General features: G+C 46.0%; 1 protein-coding gene across 3 annotated transcripts in view; it reads left to right on the forward strand.

The window, feature by feature from the left end:
• The first annotated feature begins 1,178 nt into the window (after window positions 1-1,178).
• The window catches only part of CACNA1D (calcium voltage-gated channel subunit alpha1 D), a 331,280-nt gene continuing 307,725 nt past the window's right edge, over window positions 1,179-24,733 (forward strand). For all 3 annotated transcript variants that reach the window (XM_033210135.1, XM_033210136.1, XM_033210137.1), the window contains exons 1-3: window positions 1,179-1,369; window positions 3,290-3,599; window positions 8,015-8,120. In XM_033210135.1, coding sequence (XP_033066026.1) covers window positions 1,303-1,369; window positions 3,290-3,599; window positions 8,015-8,120 — 483 coding nt within the window. In that variant the 5' untranslated portion in view covers window positions 1,179-1,302. The remainder of the gene's footprint in view (window positions 1,370-3,289; window positions 3,600-8,014; window positions 8,121-24,733) is intronic.

Consider the following 24,733-nt stretch of genomic DNA (forward strand, 5'->3'; position numbering starts at 1 on the left):
GGCGGGGTGGGGTGGGGGGAGATATTGCCCCCCATCCCCGCTGCCCTTCGCTACGCCAGGCCAGGCGCAGGGCAGCGGAGAAGATGGGGGGCGCCCTGGATTCGCGGTTCCAGCTGCAGGCAGTTACCTGGGGGAGTGAGTGCTCTCTACAGAGCCGGGCTACCCCATCCCCCCGATTCCAGAAAGGGCCCGAGGAAAGGAGGGGGCGTCTGTCCCGCTCCGGAGCAGCCAGGGAGCCCGACCGAGCCGTGACGAGGGTGCGCTCGGAGACCGCAGCCGCTACCGCTCGCTAGCACCTGTGCTCCCAGGGGGCGGGGCCTCCTCCAGGTGTGCTCAGAGGGAGGCCGGCTCGGAGTCTGGGCGGGCGCTGGAGCCCGAGCTTTTCCCCCAGCCCAGAAATGCGCGGGGAGGAGCGGTTCATCCGCACCCCAGCGCCGCGCGAGCCACTGGCGCCGCCCGCCTCCTCCGGGTCCCGAGGGGAGAGCGCACCGTGCGGCGCGGAGGGGGTTAACCTGGCAGCCTTCGGCTGGAGCGCGCTTAACCCTTTGGAGCCCGCAGGTCAGCCAGGCCAGGCCGGGGTGGCGGCACCCCGAGTCCCACGCGGCGGCCACCCCGAGCGCGCAGGCGGTGCCGGGCGGAACCACGCGACGGGCTGCCGGCCCGCCGGGGCGCGGCGCGGGCCGTGGGCGGCTCGGGGCGGGCGGGGGGCGGGGGACGGCGGCGGGCGCGCAGCGTCGCCAGGGCGAAGCCGGCGTGCGGCGCGGCGCGGCGGGCGCGGAGCGAGCGGGCGGGCGAGCGCCTCCGTCCCCGGATGTGAGCTCCGGCTGCCCGCGGTCCCGAGCCAGCGGCGGCGCGGGCGGCGGCGGCGGGCACCTGGCACCGCGGCGGGCGGGCGGGTGGACGGGCGGGCATGGGGGGCGCGCCGAGCGGCCCCGGCGGCCGGGCCGGCATCACCGCGGCGTCTCTCCGCTAGAGGAGGGGACAAGCCAGTTCTCCTTTGCAGCAAAAAATTACATGTATATATTATTAAGATAATATATACATCGGATTTTATTTTTTTAAAAAGTTTATTTTGCTCCATTTTTGAAAAAGAGAGAGCTTGGGCGGCGAGCGGTTTTTTTTTAAATCAATTATCCTTATTTTCTGTTATTTGTCCCCGTCCCTCCCCACCCCCTGCTGAAGCAAGAATAAGGGCAGGGACCGCGGCTCCTACCTATTGGTGATCCCCTTCCCCATTCAGCCCCCGCCCCAACGCCCAGCACAGTGCCCTGCACACAGTAGTCGCTCAATAAATGTTCGTGGATGATGATGATGATGATGATGAAAAAAATGCAGCATCAACGGCAGCAGCAAGCGGACCACGCGAACGGTGAGCAGCCAGAGCCCGGGCACCCGCTGCCAAATCCGATCCTGTCATAGTCCTCCAGCCCCCTCCCCCTTCCCCGCGGCGCTGGGTGGGTTGAAGGGGTTGGAGAGGGTGCTGCCAGCTCGGTGTCGTCTACACAGAGAGGGGACATGCGTGACAGCCACTCCGCACTCCCCTCCAGGCCCTGAATGTCAGAGTTAATTCTGCATTTGTGGGGTGGGGGCGGCCGTGGAGTGTGTGGAGCGCGGTGCAGCCGGAGGGGCGGCGAATCGGGGTGATTCGGGTACAGTGTCCTCGGGCTCAACTTTCCTTCAACGCCCCCGAGCGATGGCAGGGGGGCCGCAAGTCTTCAGCCGGAGCCCCCTTACCAGCCTCTTCTCGCCTTCCACTGCTCCCCCGCCCCCTCGTTGACTAGGAAGAAGGTCCCTGGTGGCATCCGGAAAATTCTAGGATTGCCCGGTTTCGCCCTCCGTGCCGGTGGGTGAAGCACATCCCTCCCCTCGCGGGGGAGGCCCGGCCTCGGTATTGGGGGAAGGGGCTCGGGTGGATCGTGCGTTCCCGCTCCCGTCGCCGGCTGTGCACACGTCGGTAACCTAGCAATGCCCGGGGAGCCGCTGCCGCTGTGGGGCTCCCCTCCCCAGCTCTGGCCCGGGCACCACGTGCAGCTTCCACGCCGGCCGGGCTGGGTCGAGGAAGGATGGAACAGCTCCTGGCCAGCCCTCCCCTTTGGAGACCGCCAATGCCCCCCAACCCCGGTCGGCTGTAAGCCTTTCCGGGTGAGCGCTCCCCTAGGGAGAAGCTTGACATGACTCGTTCCCCGTTCCAATTGCCCTCTGCTCACCCGCTTTGCCCCCTTCTCAGGCTTTCAGACCCGTGCTTGCTTTGACTCTTTACTTAGCAATAATTGGCTTTACAAACGCCCATCCCTCTACCTTTCTGCCATCTCTCTCACTTTGACTTCTGCTTCAGTGAGGAGACTGTGGCGGAAGGCGGCAGGTGCCTGGGAGATCTGCCTGGGAGGTGGCCTGACCCAAAGCTGGTGGGGGCTTCGCATAGGGAGCCTCGTTGGGTTTCTGCCTTGTGTACACCTGGATGCCAACCTACATGGAGATAATTCCCTCTTAGGCCTGGAGGCCCCTGGCATAATCCAGTCAGTCTATCCTAGGTGCAGGGGTGCAGGCTGACTGCCTTGTCTGTCTCTCTGGATGCTGGCTTGGCTGATGCTGCTGCAATTTAAAATGCAAAAAAGCCCTAAAGATGTTTTCTGTTTTCGGAAGCCTGTGGAGGAAATGAGTCCCAAGCATCATGAATTTTCATTTGCAGGAAGTGTCAGTGCATAATCTAGATATTTGTTATGGGGTTTTTGGTATTGCCTGGGTGCCTATGGAAGATTTCTTTTCCGTACTGAAAAAAAAAATGCATTTGTGGCTGTGGAAAGATGTTGGAGTAACACTCTGAAAATGATTAAAACTATTGAATTATTGGTACTACCTTTTTTCTCTTGGTGAATGTGGTAGTTACGTTAGAGAAAAGCTGTTGTATGTATCTGTTAACTCATTAGACATACATGGGTTTTACAAATCAGAGATGTGGATTAAATGCGGGAATGACCTCAGTTTTGTCAGAAGAAATGCACTAAAAGACCCTTTGTGAAGACATGATGTGAAGGAGAACTAACCCCACTAGGTGTGATGTAGCAGTGATCCTGTGTGATTGACACTGAGAACAGAGCTTGTGGACTTTTCTTGCCTCTCTAGCTGATTAAACCCCAGCTTGTGAAAAATAGGACAAGAGATTCAAAATGGAAATATAGGAATGAATGATTTCCCTGTTATTGATGGGAGACAACCTTTGATTTTTTTTTTCTCCTACACATTGGATCCTCATTTAAAAAAAAATCTTTGTTTTTCTCCTTCTCCCCAGAGGCAAACTATGCAAGAGGCACCAGACTCCCTCTTTCTGGTGAAGGACCAACTTCTCAGCCGAATAGCTCCAAGCAAACTGTCCTGTCTTGGCAAGCTGCAATCGATGCTGCTAGACAGGCCAAGGCTGCCCAAACTATGAGCACCTCTGCACCCCCACCTGTAGGATCTCTCTCCCAAAGAAAACGTCAGCAATACGCCAAGAGCAAAAAACAGGGTAACTCGTCCAACAGCCGACCTGCCCGCGCCCTTTTCTGTTTATCACTCAATAACCCCATCCGAAGAGCCTGCATTAGTATAGTGGAATGGAAGTATCCTTTTTTTGGGGGAAGTCTCTCATTTTCTCTTTTACCATCTGTTTTTTTAAAAGGATTTGCTTTCTGAAGTGACACAAAGCTGTAGCAGTCTGGAATGCGAGTAACAGAAGTTGTATATAAGGGGTTTCATTGTATATACCTTCCTGTCTCCTCGGGTTGCAGAGGGGTGGCTGTATGGGTATATTTAGCCCACTGTCTGGGTGTGTGTATAGTAGTAGTAGTGGGGGGAGGGAGTGACAGCCTGAAACTTCACAGTGGTAGATAATTAAAATGTGAAACCAACTTTTGGTCATTGGACATTAGATGGTTAATTTTAAATTCAGTGTTGTTTTTGGGCAATAGCATGCATTGAACCTATTGCAAACAAGGTATACAGATTAGAAAAAAAAAAACTGTATGAGACTCTACTTGAAGGGAATACATTTTTGACCTTTAGTAGAATCTTCTCATTCTGATGTTTGAAATTTGCTTCTGCAACTACAGTTAATGCTAAGGTTGCTTCTAGTCTGACATTTGGTGATTCTAATTATTCAGGTAGCTACAGATATGAGCACATGCTTCCTAGGGAGAGATTACTTTTGATTTTTTTTCTCTGATCAATGCTATAACTTCCTGGAATTTCCTTTTGACAAGTTCCAAAGAAACATTTGGAACATGAGCATGAGGGAGCCAGTGAAGGGAGAGGTTCGTGTGTGCCTCTTCCTCCTGAGCCCTTATGAGTTATAGAACAGCCCTCTCAGTGGAGGAATTTGCAGTTGCTGTCTTTATAAAAAATTCTGTCTATGTCCTTGGACTGGAGTTACATTTCTGGGTGTCTCCTTTGTATTTTTAAAATTGAACTCCAAATGCCCCAGAATGGCTGTCATATCCCAGATCTTGGAAAATGATTGTGCTTCAGCCTGCTTAACCCCTTCCCTAAATCTGGAGGCCAACCTCCAGTTACTGCCACTCTTTAGAGAAGGTTGACTGAGGCCTTCTTTCTGAGCAAATGGCTTTTTAATTAGGCAGATGATTCATTGGTCTGTGTAAAATAAAGCATTTCCTTTCCCCAGAAGTGTGTTTGGAACTTACAGGGGCCTTAGAGCAGTTCCTAACTACAGGAAGGGGTGTCAATATAGGAATTCCCACCACCAGGCCTAGAAGGATGGAGGTGCCACGACAAAAGGGGAGCATGTTGGCAGCCAGCTAGAAAGTGGAGCTGAAATCCCCTTATAATTTGAGGATCCAGCTCGGCAGCTATTTGCATGCCCTCTGTCTTTAGTTGGCTATTTTCTCTGCTAATGGACAGGAGTTAAAATGAGGTAACTGTCTAGAAAGATTCTGGAGAGAGCAGCCAAATGCTAGGGTAGGATTTGAGGGGTTCTCGTGTGCTTTTTCATTTTGCAACAGATGTCCCTTCTCTAAAGTGAGTTATGGTGTCTCTCACATAACTGGGGTTGTGTGTGTGCATTTTCTCTTGAGGTTCTCTAGTCTGAGAACGAGGAGGGAGTTCGGTAAGCCAGCATGTGGGCCAGTGGCATTGCTAGAGTCATGACAATGGTTGTACCTTGCCAGGAATATCTCCTCCTCCTCGGATTGGCCTGACATGACTCTGAGTAAGCAGAGACCTCTTTGTGGGGTCACTACTTTTGTGTGGAGTAGGTGGGAGGCCTAATGCTGTTTCTGTTTGTGCACAGTGATGTGTACATAGCAATTTTTGCATACAGAGTGAATTCCTGGATCACACTGCTGTCTCCCTTTCCCAGTTGCCAGACACATGTGTACAGGAATTAGGGGATGTGGCTGCCAATTCAGGGAGAAGTCTGTTTACAAATGGGACAGTTTGTAAAATAGATAGATCCTCAAGTGATATATGAATTTTTTTTTTTTTTTTAATGATAGTTTCCTTCTAATTCAGGGAGCAGGCTATAGAAATACTTTCCATCCAGGGCCGCTCTGTCAGGCCCCGTCCCAGTGGGAGAGCAAGGGTCATTTGTTTTCACACACAGGCATGAGAGAGTGTCCTGCCCCCTGGAGGAGTGAGGGATGTTCTCTTTATCAGAAGGGATTGTTGGGATCAGACCCATCTATTTCTCTATTGCTCTGTTCTGCTTCACTTGTGAATATCTGATGGCGGTGAGATGGTATCCACTTGCACCTAGAGACTAAAACTGGACCAGCATAAAGAAAAAAAATACAACTTATATTTAGTCTCCCTGAACAGTGTTAGTATTTCTCAGATGTGCTAGTTTATCATTTAGGTACTGGGAAATTGAAAAGGAAGAATACCTATTACTTAGGTATTGGGAAATTGAAAAGGAAGAATGGAAGAAAGAGGGAGGGAAGAGACTATTGTGTTTCTATAGAGAACAACATTGGGGCCCTTGACTTTAGATTTCAGTGGGGACCTGCGAAAAGGAAAAATGGAAAGGGAATTCTGAAGTCTTACGGTGGTCTGTCTGAAAGTTGGATCCCTGGGTGAAAAAGATTTTATAATATTTGATGAGTTAAGAGAAACAATGTGAATTAAAGCTGACTGGCAGGGCCGGGCGCGGTGGCTCAAGCCTGTAATCCCAGCACTTTGGGAGGCCGAGACGGGCGGATCACGAGGTCAGGAGATCAAGACCATCCTGGCTAACACGGTGAAACCCCGTCTCTACTAAAAATACAAAAAACTAGCCGGGCGACGTGGCGGGCGCCTGTAGTCCCAGCTACTTGGGAGGCTGAGGCAGGAGAATGGCGTAAACCCAGGAGGCGGGGCTTGCAGTGAGCCGAGATCCAGCCACTGCACTCCAGCCTGGGCGGCAGAGCAAGACTCCGTCTCAAAAAAAAAAAAAAAAACTGACTGGCTTAAAAAAATGAACCCATCAAAATTAGTAAGGGAATAATGTTATTCATTGCCTTTTTTTGATGAGTTATGAAAGCTCTTCGAAGATGAAGGTTTTATGAAACTCAAGATCTCTCCAGAGGCCGGGCATGGTGGCTCACGCCTGTAATTCCAGCACTTTGGGAGGCAGAGGTGAGCGGATTGCTTGAGTCCAGGAGTTTGAGACCAGCCTGGACAACATGGCAAAACCCCTGTCTCTACTAAAAAAAAAAAAAAAAAAAAAATCCAGCATGGTGGCACATGCCTGTAGTTCCAGCTACTTGGGAGGCTGAGGTGGGAGGATGGCTTGAGCCTGGGAGGCGGAGGTTTCAGCAAGCTAAGATTGTGCCCGTGCACCCCAGCTTTGGTGACAGTGAGACCCCATCTCAAAAAAAAAAAAAAAAAAAAGATATCTGTAGAGAGGTAAAGAGTATTTGTTTCCTGTGGCATTTTTGGATTTCCCAGAAGTATGTCAGGATGAATGGAGAATAGTCTGTTTGTATCTTCCAGTTTTAAGTACCTTGAAGTATTTAGTTAAACCGTGGCCTTGCTTCTTGTGGGTGAGTGTATAGGCGAAGCACTGTGGTAAAATCATGCCCAGGCATTGCAGGTGAGGCTGGTGCTCACGAAACCTTGCATTTGGAAAGGCTGAAAACCCAAAGAAGAAAAACAGTCATTTTGGCAGATGTCAAATTTTGTATTGCCAGTTTTGACAGTGTCTCTTAATAACACTAGAATGTTTAGGCAAGTATCTCTTGAAGGCTGATCTCAAAGTGATTCTTCCAGACAGACCACCGAGATTGAGAAATGTTAAAGCCTACTTTGAATGTGTCTGGTGCTGATTTCTTACGGCTTTTTAATTTAATTTGTTTACAAATTGAGCACAGTAACAGCATATTATAAACTGAGCTCCAGTCCAACTCTAATCTGAAACAGTTATAGCCATCGATTCCTCTAGCAGAGAAAGCAGAGGCGGGAGCTGAAGCCTGGCTCGCTGCTGATCACATCTGAGGTATTGGAATACGCCATGAGAAAGTCACAGGTAGAATGGAGAAGGTCCTGGTGGCTTGGCCCGGCCCAATCCAGACAGGCGAACCCTGCCAAGAATAAATAGCCCCTGACAAAATGGCTCTAACACATGGAGGCAAGGATCTGCAGAAGACATTTATCCCATGATTTCTCTGTGTCTGCCACAGCCGGGAACTTAGTAAGGCTCTTGTCGCTTTTAAACTTGTAAGAAGCAGAAACCTGGTTCACACAGTGCCCTAATTGGATGTACTTTTAGGTTTTAATATACAGTGTGCAGCAGAAGAATGAGTGTAACATGATCCTTGCAACAGAAGAAAAGGACACGGAGAGGTCATTTGATAGGAGGCTCCACTGTGAGATGACCACCAATGATTACTTCTGCCGAAAACCTAGCAGTCACAGCAGTCAGCCAAAATAGGATTTGTGTATGTCATTTTCATTTTAAAGATGCTTCAAAAGTGGTGTGATTGGGAGTGTGATGAGGGACATGGTTTACGTTTCCATAACACATATATACCTTAACACATTTTTTCAGACCATTTGACATATTTATATTATTGGCTATTTTTGCCAATTGTGTGGCCTTAGCTATTTACATCCCATTCCCTGAAGATGATTCTAATTCAACAAATCATAACTTGGTAAGTGTCCTTAGAGTTCCTGCTGCTCCTGGTATATGGCTATCATTTGGTTCTCTACTTAAACTAGCAGCTGGCCTTCTGGGTAGTTGAAGTTTACAGCCATGCATGTCGTGTTTCTTGGAGCTTTGCAACAGTGGTTTTTTGTTTGTTTGTTTGTTTGTTTTAAACTGTATTCTCAAATTTATACTGAATGAAAGTATTTAAAGTCATGAATCTTTCATAGATATGGAATTTCATGGAAGAGACTTGTAGCAGATTTTAAAATAACTGTTCTCTCCATATAAGTTTTTGCCTACCATTCTTTTCCTGATAATGTTAGCTTTTTTCTTTTTCTTTTTCTTCTTTTTTTTAAATCTAGTGTTCTTGGGAGTGGTGGGTACTTTGGTCAGTTGTTCTGGTAAGTAGAGAATTATTGTAGACTTTGTACATGAACTGTTTTTAGAGAAGTGGAATATAACAAAACTAATACATCTACATAGAGCATAATTTGGAGAACAATACATGATATTATTGGATACATGATATAATATTAAAGTTTCTACTCCACATCCTATGAAATGCCCCAAGAGAAAATGATTGTATGGTTAAATAAATCAGGATGCTTCCATATACTTTGCTGCCTTCTTAAAGATTTGTAGTGCACATTAGCTTAGTAAAAGCTTTGGGAAATTCTGCAGTTAAAAAACAGGTTTCCTTTTGTTTAACTCAGCTAGTCCCTAAAAGTAATCAGTCGTGAATTCTTTAAACATTTTTTTTTCTTTTTGCAAAAGAGTTTAACATCATGGAACCAGTGATCCATGGAACTTCCTCTGGGAAAGGTTGATATAGTTTTTAAAAAAGCACTAAAGAGTACTAGACTGGGACTAAGATCTTGTCCCACTCACCTGTCAACTAGCTGTATTTGGGATCATTTCTCATACCTTTCTGCATTGCCATGCAGCCACCTGGCAATTAGGAGGATTGGGTAAGAAGATTGCTAGGATCGTTTTTACCTCTGACATTCTGCAATCTTTCTTTGATGATTCAGAAGCCATTTCAGGATTTTTCTGGTGCTGCAGCATCCTTCTTGCAAGGATTGATTCTTTGCAATCAGAAGCCTTGCAGAATGGGAGATGAAGGGGAGCCCATGTTGGATAACAGGAAACTCAATTGTTTTTCTTCTCTTCTCTTAGCTGGTTCCGTTTGTTTTTGGCTTCTCATGTTGAAGCTCTATTTTAGCAGGGCTGGATGTTCCTAACTGAGCGAGTGTTGTAAAGGCAAACACACTAGGCTCTCCCTTGTGTGGGAGAGCTCTGCTGGCTTCTGGAGATAGTGAAATTATGCTCTTGTGAATAAGCCTTAACGATTTATGTACAGGATTTCATGTTACATTTAAAATGTTGTGGCACATTTCAGATGTAATGTGATGTCTATTTGTATGTGGGCTTTAGTAGTTTGATATCTAGAGAATTTTCTAAAAATTTTGGGAATTGATGCTACAAATACAATTATAAATGGGAGTTGGATAACCACATAAATACTGGTAGTATATATTTGGACAATGCCAGAGATCATCTGCGTAACTTTGGACATTTTACGTAGCTTTTGATTTGTTTGTAGACATGTGACTTTAGATGGTTGTTTTAAAGGAAAAGCAGAAGTGGTGGAAAGCCTCCCATCAATGGAGATAGATCATCCCAGTCTAGGCCACAGATGGTGTTAGCCTTGTTACCAAATTTAACGACATGGATGGTGACCCAGATTGTTGCTTTTTGTAGCTCAAGAGAACATGATTAAACAAACTTAGAAAATAAATACCTTTCAGAAAGGCAGATTAATTCAGATCAATGGAATAATTAATGTAGCTGCATGTGTAAGCCAATTAATATTCTGAATTTTTCCCAGGGAAATTCAGGGCACTGATATAAGCGCTGTGAGACCATTTGGATTTCTCAGCTAAGAAGTGAGGAAATAAAATACAGGAAATGGATTAATCTCTCCCTTTTGCACCCCCTCTCCAGTGAATCCTTTCTTGACAATTCTTGAGCATTGGACTTTTTTTTTTTTTTTTTTTTAAGAGGGATTTGGCAGTGTGTTAATTTGGCGGGCCTTTCTAAAAGCCAACGTGTATTTCTTTAACCTCTTCACATAATACTCTGAAACTCATGGCATTCAACTTTGTGTCTTGCTTTCACTTCAATGGTTACATGGCCAGATGAGTTTATACTCTGCTTGACTCTTTAAATACTTCCTTTCCCACTGTGGGAAGGGAAGATCTTTGTGGATTTCCTTCTGACTCTAACCAAGGTCCCATGCCATGTTGGTCCTCCCATGAGGGAGCTGGGTTTTTTTTTTTTTTAAATACATTTGACCCAATTTGTACCAGAGTGATTGCTCTATTTTTGGGATTGGTTTAGAGGCAGCTGAACGAAGCTTATTTTTCATCTGTAGTAAATACCTTTCATTTAATGTGAATGGTAAAATCAAAGGGCAGACGCTGAAATGAGTTGCAAGGCTGCATGTATCTGGAAGCTACTGGTTTTCTTTGCCTGATAGCTCCATGGGAAAGGTGCATGTTGAGTGTTAGAGTGAGATTCAGGGCCAGCTTTATGTGTGGGGTTTCTGCCTGTTACTGGTTACCTAGTAAAATTATGACTTTTGTTGGGTAAGAAATGTGGCCATCTCCATTGATCCAGTGTGTCTTTGCTCTGGATAGTATGTGACTTAGCTAGTTTTGGGATTTGGAGACTACCTTGGGGGGCAGAAGTTTTCCCAGGGATAGTTTTTGTTCTTTATTATTATTATTTTTTTAAGTATAAACACTCAAGTTTCTATGCAGCTTTCGTTTATGGACTTGCAGGGACTAGTGGAGGCTGGAGTCATGGAAATGGTGCAACTCAGTTCCCACAGTAATATCCCTCCTAGTTCAGTCAGTAGCAGTATTTTCTCAGTTCCATTTACTGAAAGCAAATACCATTGATTTTATTTTTTTTTTTAGCACAGAGGAGGGGAATGCCCTGTATCAAGTGTCAGAGTGGGGATGATTACAATATCATACTTCGCTGTGAAGAAAAATGCTTTATTTCATGTCATTCAGTTTCTTATAAGCAAACCAACATGGCTGAACAGTTTTGAGTCTGTGTAATCTGCTCCTGGTACTCTTCCTCCCAGTGTCACCTCTTACTTCTCTGGAATGTGGAACTGCTTGAAATTAAAAATGTCCTGAATGGGGATCTTCATCTGCCAAGTCAGACCTTCCTTGATCTCTACTGATAGCTGTACTTACCACTAAATCATCTGCACTAAGTGCCTGGAGGCCAAGGCCCATGGCCCATGCCTTTCTATCCCCTTATCTAGCAAAGTGCCTGATGTACCAGGTGCTTTTTATTTATTTATTTATATTTATTTACTTATTTATTTTTTTGAGGCTCTGTCACCCAGGCTGGAGTGCAGTGGCGCAATCTCGGCTCACTGCAAGCTCCGCCTCTGGGGTTCATGCCTTTCTCCTGCCTCATCCTCCTGAGTAGCTGGGACTACAGGTGCACACCACCACGCCGGCTAATTTTTAGTAGAGACGGGGTTTCACCATGTTAGTGAAGATGGTCTCGATCTCCTGACCTCGTGATCTGCCCGCCTTGGCCTCCCAAAGTGCTGGGATGACAGGTGTGAGCCATGGCTCCTGGCCACCAGGTGCTTTTTAAACTGAACCAAAAGTTTCACTGTCTGTGACCCTTTTCCTGCTCGTCTTCTCATCTCGTTGAGGTTGGGTTTTGAGCCTGTTGACATTTTGCCTATAAAGGCCTTCAAATTCCACTGTCAAGTGACTTTTGCTAGAGAAGTGATCCTGAGGCCTCAGTGGCTACCCATTGCCCAAGGGGGAAAGTCCAGCGTGTGGCCAGGTCCAGCTTGGTCTGGTTCAGCTTTGTTGGGTTTTGTCTCCACTCCTCTCCTTTACAGCCCCATCCATTTGTCCAAAAAAGTTCCTAAACATTCTTCCTTCTCCTACTTGTCCACCCCCTGGCTTCTCTATTTGAAACATCTCTTCTTTCATACTGCCCTTTCTTTTATTTTTTTGAGACAGGGGTTGCCCAGGCTGGAGTGCAGTGGTGCGATCTTGGCTCACTGGGGTGTAGTGGCACCATCTTGGCTCATTGCAACCTCTTTCTCTGGGACTCAAACAATCCTCCTATCTCAACTGCCTGAGTAGCTGGGAGTGCGGGCACATGCCACCACACCCGACTAATTTTTGTATTTTTTATAGAGATTGGGTTTCACCATGTTGCCCAGGCTGATCTCAAACTCCTGGACTCCAGTGATTCGCCCACCTTGGCCTTCCAAAGTGCTAGGATTACTGGTGTGAGCCACCGCGCCCAGCCTCTACCACCCCTTCTTTACTGTCACTCTCCTTACAGCTGCTCAAAAATAATCTCAGATTACGTTTCTTCTATGAGGCCTTTCCTGACACTGATCCAAACAATCTGAACCTTTTTTGTGTCGTTTTGCACATAAAATACCCTGTATTTTTTGTTATTTATATGTACATCTTTATCCTCTCGAGCATCTTCAGAATACAGTTAATAGTGACGCTTTCTGAATCCGCAACCATGTCTGATGCAGTGGTAGGGGTATACAGTAGGTGTTCAGTAAATAAGTATTGCTGATGCGCACCAAACGAATGGCTCTCCCAGGAGAAGCACCTCCATCATTCCTTCCTCTGAGCCATGTTTCACATTTTCTTGGGTGGCAGGTCCCTCTGTGGATTTCTTGCAGGTCCCTCGCTGGGAATGAGTGGGAAAGTATACCTGTTATTCCTGAAAGCTTAGGGTCTGTGGCCCTTCTTGTGCATCTCTGGTTGAAAGAACCCACAGTGGGCCGGGCGCGGTGGCTCAAGCCTGTAATCCCAGCACTTTGGGAGGCCGAGACGGGTGGATCACGAGGTCAGGAGATCGAGACCATCCTGGCTAATACGGTGAAACCCTGTCTCTACTTAAAAATACAAAAAACTAGCCGGGCGACGAGGCGGGCGCCTGTAGTCCCAGCTATTCGGGAGGCTGAGGCAGGAGAATGGCATAAACCCGGGAGGCGGAGCTTGCAGTGAGCTGAGATCCGGCCACTGCACTCCAGCCTGGGTGGCAGAGCAAGACTCCGTCTCAAAAAAAAAAAAAAAAAAAAAAAAAGAAAGAACCTACAGTGCTGGCTTTCACAGCAGAGCAGTCTAGGAGATTTTGTGCTCTGGTTCCAGGGCTCAGAGTAGCAAGAGTGGTGGGACCTGTCTGAGAAGCAGTGCTGGGCTGTGGATGCTTGCCTGTGGGACCAGATGCCTTACAGTGGCCAGGAATGCTGTGGGACAGTCTACTTTGATTGCTTTCTTTCCTCCATGGCTGAGATCTGAGTGTAGTGTTAACTGGTCTTAAAATTCAAGTCCGTTGTATCTGCATGGTCACGTAGTTCAGCATCTTATGGCTTTTGCACTTAGTGGTATGAACCATAATACCTGAAACACAATTTCATAACCTGGCTCCTTGGGCTTAGTCTATACGGTGGAGGTTAGGTCTGTATAATATCAAGACTGCGTCTTTGCTTGGTTGTCATCCTGTTGGAATTGAACTTTCTTATTTCTGTAGGCCTAGGTTCTGTCTCTTCTTCTCAGACAGCTCATAGGCTGCTTCTTCCCTTCAGCCTTCTCTGATCCTTGTCCACTCCCTGCCTGCCTACATCTGAGTACTTGCTTTCCCTCTGGACACCCCTGTGCCCAGTCCAACTCTCCTATACAGACACCAGCCCCATTCCCCCAGTTTATAATTGTTATGAGAAGTGGCATGGAGTGTGATGGTCTGCTCATGGGCTGTGGGGTCTGACAGCCTGACTTTTTGGCTGATTAGTTGAGTGACTTTGAATGAAACTAGAATATGAGTTCCTAGAGGCTGAGACTGCAGTCTGATTTGGGTGTATAGTCTTGTGAACTTAATCCTGTGCCTGGCACACAGGAAGCACATCAGGAAATGCACGTCAAATGAGTGAATAAATAAATGAATGACCATACAAGGGCTCCATGGTATATTCTTGTAGATCGTTAGTTAATTATCAACAATTGGCTAATGATTAATGTTTGCCTGAGAGGCTGACTTTTTTTTTTGTCCATTAGTAATGACATCCCAGGAAACACCTGGCAGAGTTCGTCTTTAATTTCAGGATTATATCTTTCTTTCTTGGCAAATTTAACTCTTTATTAAAGAAAGAAGAAAGACAAGTACTTGATACTTTTTAAATCTGTAAGTTATAAACCTAGCTTCTGTGTTCAATGTTGTACATCAGCCACATTGCAGATGATTCTATTTGGATGGGTGTGTGACTATCACCTTTTACATAAAAATTGATTGAGCCAGTCATAGTGGTGTGTGCCTGTAGTCCCAGCTATGTGGGAGGCTGAGGGCAGGAGTCTTGGTTAAGCCCAGGAGTTTGAGACTGTAGGGGACTATGACTGAGCCACCGCACTCTAGCCTGGGTGACAGAGCAAGACTCCATCTCAGAAAAAAAAAAAAAAAAAATAACAATAATAATGGTAGAAGGAGAGGCAGCCTCAAAATGACCAGAGTAGTTGGACTTGTGTAGTAAAACTTTACCCAAAGCTGGTTTCCTAATGATACAATGTGAAACAGTCTATGTGCTATACAAATAATTATATCTCTTTTGTTAGGCCTTACATCATTTTGACAAAGGCATTACTTGATTATTTACGGCTTTTCCAAAATAAAATACAACTCTTAATTGAGATTTGTGACTGGGTAAGGTAGCTCACACCTGTAATCCCAGCACTTTGGGAGGCTTAGCATGGAGGATTGCTGGAGGCCAGGAGTTCAAGACCAGACTGGGCAACATAATGAGATTCCGTGTCTCACCCCCGCAAAAAAAAAATTAGCTGGGTGTGGTGGCATGCATATGTGGTCCCAGCTACTCAGGAAGCTGAAGTGGGGGGATTGCTTATGCCTGGGAGGTCAAGATTGCACTAAGCTGTGATTGTGTTACTGTACTCTAGCCTGGGTGACAGAGTGAGACTGTGTCTCAAAAATAAAGAAAAAAAGAAGAATTTAGATTTTTTACTGTTAAAATTCCTTAAGAATAATTCCAGTGGGGGTCCTTGCTCATTTGGTTTGTTTTTTACAATGTGAATATCATTATTTTATAGTCATACCTTATATAATGAACCTCCCCATCTAGACCCTTCACTAGTGAGACTACCTTAGGTTGAGGATATTTGGGTATATTAGAGTATTAGCCAGAACTCTTTGGGTTACAGATTGGGGGAATACAACTCACTCAAACTAGCTTAACTGAAAAAACAGTGTGTATGTATGTGCAATTTATAAACTCAGTTAACCCAAGAGTCCACTGGGTAGAAATGCCATCCGACACAGCTGGAAAGGGGTCTGAAAAGATGTCACCAGGATTCTATCCCTGCCCTGCACCCTTGGGTTTCTGAGCCAGAGTCTGACTGACCTCTAGTAGGTCCGTCTTACATGTTGCCTATGTGTACATCTTCCTCAGCTCATTTTGAGGAGGGCATGTGGGGACAGGCATTTCTTTCTTTCTTTCTTTCTTTCTTTCTTTCTTTCTTTCTTTCTTTCTTTCTTTCTTTCTTTCTTTTTTAAAATTTACTTTAAGTTCTGGATTACATGTGCAGGACGTACAGGTTTGTTGCATAGGTAAATGCATGCCACGGTGGTTTGCTGCACCTGTCAACCCATCACCTAGGTATTAAGCCCTGTATGCATTAGCTATTTATCCTGATGCTCTCCCTTCCGCATTTCTTTTTTTGTTTTTAGCATTTATTTTAGGTTTGGGGGTACATGTGAAGGTTTGTTACATGGGTAAACACATGTCACACAGGTTTGTCATACATGTTATTTCATCACCCAGGTATTAAGCCCAGTACCCAATAGTTATCTTTTCTGTTCCTCTCCCTCCTCCCACCTCCCCCCTCCCACTCAAGTAGACCCAGTGTCTGTTGTTTCCCTCTGTGTGTTCGTAAGTTCTTATCATTTAGCTCCCACTTACAAGTGAGAGCAATGCATTTCTTTCTTAATCTCAGCTTAAGTTCAGTATTTTAACAATGATTGCATCAGAAACAGAGACCTCTATAGCAGATTGGTGGGTAGTCTTCTTTTTTTAACCTTCCTTATCGGTGTTTGTTTACTTTTTAACTGTCTGACAAATGTGAAAAGTACCTGATATAGGGGGACAGCATGCCCAGCAGTGGAGACACTTGGGTCTTGTTAAATACCAGTGGTGGTGGGGACACTCCCCAACAGACCCCAACAGCTTCTCACCAAGAAAGTTCCTAAAGGAATGGAAGAGGTTCTAGAATTCTGGAGGTGGGGTGTACGGGGAGGGACCATGTGCACTGTTACTGTTGAGTGGACAGATGTGCAGAAGGGAGGGGTGTCAGCGGTTGTCCCTGCCCCAGTAGGGGTGGAGGGCCGGTTAGCAGTTGATCCAGGAGTAGATGTTAGCGTCCCCACCATGCAGCTATAGGATGTGGTCCCCAAGTCCTGTCTGCTCATGTGATGGAAATAAGGAGAGTGGTGGAGGGGTCTTCCTTTTTTAATTGAAATGAGATTGGTATTCTCCCAGCTGGGGTTCCTGTGGGCTGTAAGGGTGTTTGGCTGGGCAGGCAAAGCTGGAAATGGGTGGTATGGAGGAAGAAACAGAACAGCTGAAGATGGGATGAAGGAGGAACTGCCTGAACTCATCAGTCAGCTCCACCCCCCCCGTGTGTGTGTGTGTGTGTGTGTGTGTGTGTGTGTGTGTGTGTGTGTTTGAGAGAGTGAGAGAGAGCTCATGCTCATGGGTGTGTGAGCTGGGGGAAAGGTGGAGGTGGACATTGTTGACACAGACCTTGCAGGATGAAGCCTTCCTCTGGTGGCTTTAATTAAGCAGGGTCCTAGACACTGCCCTGGCTGGGGAAAATGACTTTGTTCTCCAGAACTTCAAAGCAGTTATGTTTGCTATTTTTTTCCTTCCTCCCTGTTAGGTGAGTGGTAGTTTTAGAAGTCACAGGACATCTGTTAAAATTACTGAATGAGTGAACGTGAGGTGAGGCTGGAGGGAATCAGGGGCTGACCCGAGGGAGGGCAGGGAGGCAGGTGCAGACTGCTCAGGGAGTGTGGTGGGGGCCTGGCCTTGGCTGGCCCTGGAGGAGCCCAGCCAGGGAAGGCAGGAAGAGGTGGCCTAGGTTAGCTTTGCCTGAGGATTCAAAGGGGCCAGGCGAGAGGCTCATGTTCTTTCTCCTTCCCTTTCCCTGCCGTGCTCATCTTCTGAGGGCTGACTCTGACTCCTGTTCCTGTCTCCATCGGGGATTCCTGCATAACATGGACTCACAGATACTTTTTTAGAGCTATAAAGGCACATGTTTATAAGGAAGGAAATTGAGCCACCTTTATTCAACGAATATTGATGGAGACCTCCTGTGCAGAACGCTGCAGCCCTGTGTTTCTGCCTCCAGCCTGCTGCTGCGGCCCCCCGCGCCTTGTTGTGAAGGAAATCCTACAATGTGAGATCGGAGAACAGCTAGATTTGTTTTCATATTTTGCATTCTTACTATAAAACATCACTCAAAATTGACACATGAATACAAGTAACACATGAATACATTGTTTCAAATAATAAACAATACAGATGGCCGGGTGTGGTGGCTCACGCCTGTAATCCCAGCACTTTGGGAGGCCAAGGTGGACAGATCACCTGAGGTCGGGAGTTTGAGACCAGCCTGGCCAACATGGTGAAACCCCATCTCTACTAAAAATACGAAAATCAGCCAGGCGTGGTGGCACGCGCCTGTAATCCCAGCTACTCGGGAGGCTGAGGCAGGAGAATCGCTTGAACCTGGGAGGCGGAGGTTGCAGTGAGCGGAGATTGCGCCACTGCACTCCAGCCTGGGCAACAAGAGCAAAACTCCATCTGAAAAAAAAAAAAAACACAAAACACAAAAAACAAAACAAAACAAAAATACAGATAAAATAACAAACCCCTTTACCTACCCACCTCCTTCAAATTACAATGATAGTTCTGTGTGACCCTTCCGAATTGTTTTTCATAGAATTGTTTTTCATAGCATGTATGTATGTGTGTGTATGTGTCACCTGTGCATTTTGAAACATAAATACAGTTTGTGTATTTTAAATTTAACATAAGTGGGAACATGCATTCTATGGCTTCCTTTTTCCCACTCAATAGACCTTACAGATCTTCCCATATCTGTATGCAGAGATCTAACAACTTCGCAGTTCGTGTAAAATATTCCATGTATGAATGTACCACAGTTTATTTAATTGTTTTCTTTGTGATGAATATTTAGGGTAATTCCAAAATTTTTACTGTTTCAAATCATGCTGCATTGAATATCCTTTTGTGTGCTTCTTTCTGCATGCAAGAAAACATTTCTCTGGGATGACAACTCAGAAGTAAGCTCTCCAGGTTGGAGGGTATGTGCGTTTTTAATGTCCATGCTTATTGCCACATCGTTCTTCACTAAGCCTGTACTCTTTTACCTCACACCACATCTCCCTGCCTCAGCAGTCACTTCACTCTGCAGAGTGACCTCATGTGTTCTGTATCTTAGGCTGTACAAAGGAAGTCTTGGGGGTTGGGTCTGGCCTCTCTCTGGGATATTAGTAGCATCTAGAGCATCCAGTTAGAGCAGAAAGTCCGCAAACCTGAGCCCTAGATTTTTGGAATCTGTTTTGCACCAGTGACCGGATAAAAGACACCAAAACTTATTCTTCTCTCCCTTGCTTTCGGTGCCAGGTGCTTAGATACTGTTGTTTCTTTTGAGTGAAATATTCATTCCAGGTAGCTAATAGGTAAATAAGTTCCTAACACAAAAACCGAATCTTCGTTTTGGAATGTTTGCTTGCTACAGTCTGGTTTCGTGACAAATACTGCCTTTATGTCCCTGTTGGTTGGGGAAGAAAAATATCCAATCTGGTATGTCTCTGATGTCTCGTGTTCTTATTATCTGTTTTATTTTCACATACAGTAAACTCTCGCTATTATTATGGTGTTTAGGGTTTGTGCCCTTCTTATTTCTGAAATCTCTGAGGTGGTTTAGAAAATGGAATTTGATGAAAAGTGGGGCAATTGGGAATGGAAGCAAAGTCTGCTTGCCAAGGTGCTCGAGGCGAGCTGATTGCTGACACCTGGACATGGAGTTGGCCTTGAGGTTTCCCAGCAGCAGCGGCAAAAAAGAGCGCATCCTGACACACAGGGTTTTTATCCTTTCGACAAAGGGAAGCAGCCGCACTCATTCACAACAGCACTTTCTAGGAAGCACATCCAAGGAGGAGTTTCCAGCGCAGGTCCTTGTGTAAGGTACATCGTTGGGGTACGATGAGCCACGTCTTTGCCATGCTTTTGTTGGGGGTCAGAAATGCCACGCAAGCAGATGGTCCCTGCATTCATGGTTTTCAAGGGTCAGGACACGACATTAAACTGTGGTGTAATGAAAACGAAAGCACTTCTCATTTCTATAAAAATGCTGCTTTTTGAGTATATGAATTAGTATAGGATGAAAGCTGGGAAGATGAAAAAAGCGTAGTTTAACCAAGCCATTATTTAATCATTCATAAAGTACTTTTTAAAGCATTTATTACGTGTAAAATATAGTCCCATTAGACACATTCCCTCTTTGTGCTAACTTGGTTTAACTGAAATTACAAAGGAATACAGGAATTTATGCAAAGAACATCCTCCCCTGCCCCCATAAAACCATCTTTAAAGATATGTGGTTTTCTTATTTTACTCGAATGTAATTTAAATAAATGACCAATATTTTAAAAAAGAAATCCTTGAATATTCTTCTGTAAATAGATAACAACAGGGTATAATGAAACAGTGTTTATATTTAAATGACTGCTTTTAAACGGTGTGAAAGCAGCTTAAATGGGTAAAATGCTGCCCTTTTATGTCAGTAATTAGCCCCTTGGTCCTTTTTTCACGATAATGCAAAATTGTACTTCTCTTTGGGCTTACACAAATTCTGAATTATTGAAATATAAATTAATGGTGAATCTCTCTAAAGCTCTTTTCAGAATTTTTATCTGGTGGGAGTGAAATTAAAACATCCAAAATTCTAAATTAGAATGTGGCAAAGTGGAGACAGCCAGCTAGAATTTGGTAAAAGACAGGTGTTTAATACATCTTTCCCTAGACATCCATGGGTTGGTACTAGTATGGTGGGGTAGAGAAAGCATGTTTTAGGTTGGCCAAATGAGTCAGCTAATTGATGGATGTTATTAAAGCCAAGTGGGACAATGGTAGGTTAGATGGCCTGGTTTTGGTTGACCCTGAATGAGGAAACACAGACACGATGAGGCTGGGATTGGAGAGGACATCAGAAACCTCCATGTGGGTCTGTTCCTTTTTCAGACCCGCCAGCATGACCTGCTCTGGGTTACACAGTGAGAGACGAACCGCATGGGGATGTAGGGCAGAGCATCTGTCTCCCAATCTGTTTTCTTCCCACTCACCTCAGTTACAACTATGACTCCAGGTTGAAGTTGGGCATCTCCTATCTGACCAAGGGACAGGGTCTAAGAACAGCAGGGGCAGTGATGACAAAAGATTAGCTCTTTAAAGCAAGCAGGGCATTGAGTCAACTTTTCATTATCTCTTCAATTATTTTATTTGTGTAGTATTAGGTTGGTGCAAAAGTCATCGCGGTTTTTGCCGTATCTTCCAAAAGATAGTTTCCATCATTTCTCCCTCCCCTGCTTCATTTCATACAATACTTTATTGCTTTCTTCATACATACCAACCTGCAGAAATCATTTGGCCATAGATTGCCACATTTATTTTATGGAAATAGCCAGGGCACAGGCCAGCGGATGTAGTAGGGCTGGAGGGAATCAGCAGAGCTGGCTAACAAATGCAGTGGGTCTTTTCTCAGTTCTCTTGTTTTTGTGTGGTTAGCTTGCCCTGTCTTTTTGGCGGTAACTGGAGGCACAGTGGTTATTGCCTTTGTTACTAGCTGACGTTGGCTGACATTGCTGAGCTAGGTGGGCTTTCTATATAGGGTCCTGTGCTGAATAACAATGTTTCAGTTCATCAGCCAAGATCAAAGTGGGTGGTCCCATAAGATTATAATGGAGCTAAAAAATTCTTATTGCCTAGTGACATTGTAGCCATTGTGCCTTTGTAACACTGTAGCACAATTACTTTATTTTAAAAATAAATTTGGTAGCCAGGCATGGCTCACACCTGTAATCCTAGCACTTTGGGAGGACGATTGCTTGAGCTCAGGAGTTCAAGACCAGCTGGCAAAAACCTCGTCTCTACCAAAAAATACAGAAAAATTAGCTGGGCGTGGTGGCACACACCTGTGATCATAGCTACTCAGAAGGCTGAGGTGGGAGAATCACTTGAGCCTGGGAGATGGAGATTGCAGTAAGCTGAGATTGTGCCACTTCATTCCATCCTAGGTGACTGAGACCCCGTCTCAAAAAATAAAAATAAATAAATTCAATGTAGTCTGAGTGTATGGTATTTATAAAGTGTATGGTAGTATAGAGTAATACCCTAAGCTTTCACATTCACTCATCACTACTGACTCACTCAGAGCAACTTCCAGTCCTGCAAGCTCCATTCATGGTGAGTGCCCTATACAGGTGTACCATATTTTGGCTTTTATACAGTATTTTTACTGTACCTTTTGTATATTTAGATACAACTAGTGTTATAATTGCCTATCATATTCAGCACAGTCACAAGCTGTACAGGTTTGTGGCCTAGCAGCAATAGGCAATCCCATATAACCTAGGTATGTAGTAGGCGATACCATCTAGGTCTGTGTAAGTACACTCCGTGTTCACACAATGATGAAATTGCCTAACAATGCACGTTTCAGGACGTATCCCTGTTGTTAAGCTATGCATGACTGTAATCTCTAATTCCCATTTAATCTTTACCATAAACCCACGAGGGAGATACTGTTAAAATCCTCATTTTACAGGTGAGGAAACAAGGCTAGAAATGGTTCTATTGCTTGCACGAGGCTGTGCTCCTGGTAATTGGCAGGGCCAGGATTCACACCTGGGCTTCTGACTGAAGCGCCCACGCTCAAGTGCTAGGCCATGAAAAGGAGTCCAGGCTCACAGGCTGATGGTGCCTAAACACCAAGCAGAGGAGGGTGTGGCCAAAGGGCAGAGCCAGAGAGGAGACCGCGGCGGGGGAGCTGACGGCAGAACCTCTTAGGTGGAGGTGGGTCTCTCTGGCCAGGCTTCACATTCATGCTTTTGATTAGTGATTGGAAACAAGGTCTGGGGACTGGCATAGAAACTTTCCAGGTTAGGGTTCAGTCCCAGCTTTGCCTTTCACTGGCTCTGTGACTGGGTCAAGCCCTTTCTGCGTCTGCTCTTTTTCTGTGGAAGAGGAAATAAAATAGCTAAAGGTGTATATCACAGGCTGTGGCTCCTAGAAAGCACTGTGCTGTGAGCCAGAGGTTTAACATGGGCTTCAGCCTCACAGCCGTCCTGTGAGGTAGGTGTCGTTAGCCTTAGCTGTAGGTGAAGAAACTGAGGCTTGGGAAGCCCAGCCGGCTTGCTCTGGGGCACCTGGTGAAGGGCTGACTGGATGGAGGATTGGACAGTGATAGATCCCTCCCGCTGTGCTAGAAGAGCTTCCTGGACGGTTTGCTTAGATTGGAGTTTAATTTCCAAAGCCATTTTTTAGGTGTTTTTACCAGACTAAGCTAGTCCATCTGTCCCACCGAACAGCCTAAGACTGTAGTGGTCATGGAGGGTTTTGGGGTGGATCTGGTGAAGAAATGAACTGAGAATGAGCCTGCTGGCCATATGAGGGCCTAGAGCTGGACCATACCCCATCATCATTTAGACAATAAAGGGTGGTTAATTTCCCTTGGAACACCAAGGACAGAGAGGAGGCTAGTTGAATGGTTAGGATCTGATTCTTCTGCAGCTAGAAGACTGAAGCCTGTCTCTTCATGGTGATCCAGGGTAAAAAAGTTCAAAGCTTAGCACACTGCTCACAAGGCTTGGTGGTTTCTTTACCTGTAACTTTCTCAGCGGACTTGAAATCCACCAGCTGTCTCTTGTTCTCTGCTTGGCCCAGGTGGGAGCCCCTGATAGTCTCTTGACTTAAATGTTGCTGAGAAGAGGAAATAAAGCAGGAGCTAAGGAGCATAACGATGTCAGGGGGATTCCGGCCTGATAGGCATGCAGTTCCTAGATTTGGAGTCATGATAACAATCACTAACACCTGTGTGGTCAGGGTCGGCCTATGTGGCACTTCATCATAGGGTCTGGTTTTTATCCTCACGGCAACCTCGTGAACATTGCTGATATTTTACACACCTGGCAGCCAAGGTGTGGGGCCGTCAAATGACTTGCCCAAGAGCAAACAGCAAGTAAGCCGCAGAAATAAGATGTGGCCCTTTCCTGCCCTTTCTGCCACACTGTATTCCTCATGCCATGGAGTCCTCCCTGCAGGTCACTCGGGTAAGAGACCAAGCCTCATAGATAGGAGCTGGCTTGCCAGGCTAGGGCTCCTCAGTACCCAGGTGATGGGCTTGCTTCTCTGACGTGTGGTCTCTGACCTCTGTTTTCTCACCTGTAAGATAGGGATCATAGCATTAATAGCCGTGTTGTTGAGAGGATTAAAGGTGATTTTGCTCTGTGAACAACAGACGCTGGCCTGTTAATTTCCTTGTGCATCAAGTCCCACTTTCTCAGGCGTTTAGGCTCTGCCCTGCTCTGGCTGCCTCTCCAACCTTCCATCTTATCAGGAGAGTGGAGACTCTGGAGGAAGACAGATCTTGCTTTGGGTTCTAGGTTTGGCGCTGACTGACTGGGTTTGGGACTGAACAAATGATCTCACCTCCCTTGGTCTGGCTTCCTCATCTGTAAAACAGAGATGATAATTCTCATCTTACTTTTCATGTGGAATCTTCGTGAGGAGGCAATACAAATAACGTGCGAGGGAGCTCTCATTTACCAGAAGTAATTAGTTAACAGGTCGAAAATAGTTCCAGAGAGTCTTAACCTCCCAGTGAAGTTTAAGGTTTGGCAGTATCTGAGCACAGGGGGAATCTTTTCCTATACCCCCCTTGAAGTGCTATAGGGTTTTGAGAATCAGTCACACGGCACACCTGTTAAATCCCTGTGTTCTTCCATGATTACTGCCTTTCTTTGCCTGACGATTTTTTCCCCTTATTGTGGCCTAGTCCATGGAGGTTGGGAAGAGGAGCGTGCCCCTTCCCCTCCCTTTCCTCAGCAAGGGCTAGTTCCTACTCATAGCTCAGGGCTCACCCACAGCATAGCGCTGCGTGGAAGCCTGGTGGGGGCACTGGGTGAGTGGTGCTGCAGCAGAAAGGCCTCCTGCTGAGATGCTGAGGTCAGCATTTTCAGCAGCAGGGAGCCCTGTGACTGAAAAGCAGAAAGACCAAGTACAGTGTGAGGACTCTGGGATTGGTGTTTGTGGCCACATTGATGGCTTAACGGAATTGTGTTCCCCTCTGTGCAATGAACTAGTAGGGCCTGTGTCTTGGGGCCTGCACCTTTTGATTGCAGGTACCAGGCCCAGCATTTTATCTGTGTTGCCTGTCTGGACAACAAGCCATACGG

The sequence above is a fragment of the Trachypithecus francoisi genome, unplaced genomic scaffold (genome assembly GCF_009764315.1).
Source record: "Trachypithecus francoisi isolate TF-2019V2 unplaced genomic scaffold, Tfra_2.0 Lachesis_group0, whole genome shotgun sequence".
Classification (NCBI taxonomy): Eukaryota; Metazoa; Chordata; class Mammalia; order Primates; family Cercopithecidae; genus Trachypithecus; species Trachypithecus francoisi.